The 2,499-nt window shown below is 36.2% G+C and overlaps 1 protein-coding gene across 1 annotated transcript; it reads left to right on the top strand.

Annotated features, from left to right (window-relative positions):
- Positions 1–241: 241 nt before the first annotated feature.
- LOC110892749 (noroxomaritidine synthase) lies at positions 242–1,967 on the top strand. Its single transcript, XM_022139899.1, has 3 exons — positions 242–600; positions 651–946; positions 1,669–1,967. Exons 1-3 carry the CDS (start codon positions 242–244, stop codon positions 1,965–1,967), a joined length of 954 nt encoding a protein of 317 aa, XP_021995591.1.
- The last annotated feature ends 532 nt before the right edge of the window (positions 1,968–2,499 follow it).

Raw genomic sequence — 2,499 nt, forward strand, 5'->3', positions numbered from 1 at the left:
ATCATAAACATTCTGATCTATACCAGCGAATTCATTCCAATATATCTTTCTATTTGCAATTTGCATTCTATTTGTCTTGTATGTATATACACACCAAAACTCTATCATCCCGACAACTTGGCCGGTTCTCGGTGCAATACCTGGGTTGGTGGTAATCGCCCATCGAATCCATGAATACGCCACTGAGGTTCTGGTATGTACTGGTGGTGCATTCATGTTTAAAGGTCCTTGGTTAGCCAAAATGGACATGCTTTGCACCGCAAGTCCTGCAGACATCCATTACATTTTGAGCAAAAACTTCCCTAATTACCCAAAAGGCGACAAATTCGGTCAGATCTTTGATATCATTGGAGATGGATTTTCCAATACCGACGGAGAATTATGGCGGTTCCACAGTAAAACACTCCTGCTCCTCCTAAACCATCCTAGCTTTGATAGTCTACTCAAAAAGACTATATGGAACAAAGTTGAAAAAGGGTTACTACCGTTTCTTGACAACATTTCAAGACAAGGGGTGGAGATAGATTTGCAGGAGATATTTCAAAGATTTGGGTTTGATCTTACATGTGGGATAATCATCGATTACGACCCCGAAAGCCTGTCGGTAGATTATCCTAACATTCCATGTGTAAAGGCTTTCTCACATGCAGAAGAAGGGATCTTAGTAGACATATCATGCCAGAAAAGGTGTGGAAGTTGCAGAGATTACTTAGAATGGGAAATGAGAAAAAGTTAAGTGGTGCATGGAAAATTATTGATGAATTTATATACAAAGCGTTAGCTGAAAAACGTAAGGAGTATGGTGACATCAAGTATGAAGGTGAAGAGGAAGGGGAAAGTTTTAATTTTTTAAGATCTCTAATGAGAGAGTTAAAAGACCAAAGTGGGAGGTCTGGGGATCCCAATAAGTTTTTAAGAGATATCTCGTTTAATTTGATACTTGCAGGTAAAGGTGTTTTTAAGACACTATTCTTTCATTTAACAGAATTTACAAGTTCTCGGGTTCATGGAACCTAATCTTTTAAGATGGATTCCTATGAATTCCGATTAGAATTATACTTTTTTAATCGCAATTTACAACTAAAAACCAAAACCCTGCATTTGGAAACCATGTATCCAATAATCATCTAACCTATTTATAAGTTGTTGGAAGGATCTATGGGCCAGATTAGTTACCGAAAATCTAAGTTTTCCCTTATCCAATGTTAAGGTTTTGTCTGGTCTAGTGTTCAGGGGCCTACCAATGCCCACGAATTAGATAAATTCCTAAAACCCAATTTGAATTCAGTTAGATTGATCCAACCTAATTCGGATTCAGTAAAAAAAATAATTTCATTAAATGCAATTTTTAAAACTATTGCAAGCTTGAACATTTTTAACATTAAAATTCGCAACTATATATAACTAATAAAACATTAAAATCTCAATGACTCAAAATTTAAATTCTTAAAATTGATATTGGATATTTGCTATGTGGGTTGGATACTACGGTGTTAGTTTGTTAACATCTGTGTGTGGATATATGCATATTTTGAATACGGATTGAATTTATTGGAGAATTACAAATTTGAAATTCCATATCTAAATTTGAATCAAACTCAGATTCGATTCCCAAATCGAAAACGGAATTTAAAAATAGCATTCGAATTTGATTTGAAATGAATTTAGAGTTTTTGGAGCTTGATTTGAATGCTGAAACACCCCTACTCGCAGGAAGAGACTCAACTGGTAGCACTCTCTCTTGGTTATTCTATCTTATTGCCAAAAACCCAATAGCAGAAGATAAGATCCAAGAAGAGCTTGACACACAACTAGAGGGAAAATGCAATGATATCCGAGCAATAGAGTTGTCGAAACTGGTTTATCTCAATGGTGTAATATGTGAAACCCTAAGGCTTTTCCTGCTGTACCGTTTGAGCACAAAATTCCAGTACAACCGGATACGCTTCCAAGTGGATGTCAAGTAGATTGTAACACCACAATCATTCTATTTTTTTATACCATGGGAAGGATGGAATCAGTATGGGGAAAGGATTGCTTGGAATTTAAACTTGAAAGGTGGTTTGACAAAAGAGGAGGGATTAAACATCAACCATCTTATAAGTTCCCAGCGTTTAATGCTGGGCCAAGAAGTTGTTTGGGTAAGCAAATGAGTTTTACTCAGATTAAGATAATGGTTGCTAGAATCGTATACCGTTACCATGTGGAGCTTGTTGAAGGCCACCCAGTCTTACCAAGCATGGGAGGCTTTGATGGTGTGCGGGGAGGACCTCCGCACAAGGCCCACGATTTCGAGGGGCATGTGATTTAAAAAAAAAAATCCGATACGTATATGTTATTTTTTAAATAGTAAACACATACCCTTTTCAATATAGGTCCATTTACAAATCATTTTTATGGTTTAGAATTTAGCCCACTTGGAATTATGTTTATTAAGCCCAATACTGATTTGATCTTTTTTAAATAATAACAAAACATAACACAAGGGCACATTTTTTC

The sequence above is a fragment of the Helianthus annuus genome, chromosome 12 (genome assembly GCF_002127325.2).
Source record: "Helianthus annuus cultivar XRQ/B chromosome 12, HanXRQr2.0-SUNRISE, whole genome shotgun sequence".
In the NCBI taxonomy this organism is placed as follows: domain Eukaryota; kingdom Viridiplantae; phylum Streptophyta; class Magnoliopsida; order Asterales; family Asteraceae; genus Helianthus; species Helianthus annuus.

Coding starts and splice junctions, on each gene's coding strand:
- LOC110892749 (XM_022139899.1), top strand. CDS start 242: ATGGACATGCTTTGCACCGCAAGTCCTGCAGACATCCATTACATTTTG. Junction 601..650: donor GATTACGACCCCGAAAGCCT/GTCGGTAGATTA, acceptor TCTCACATGCAG/AAGAAGGGATCTTAGTAGAC. Junction 947..1,668: donor GTTTAATTTGATACTTGCAG/GTAAAGGTGTTT, acceptor AAATGAATTTAG/AGTTTTTGGAGCTTGATTTG.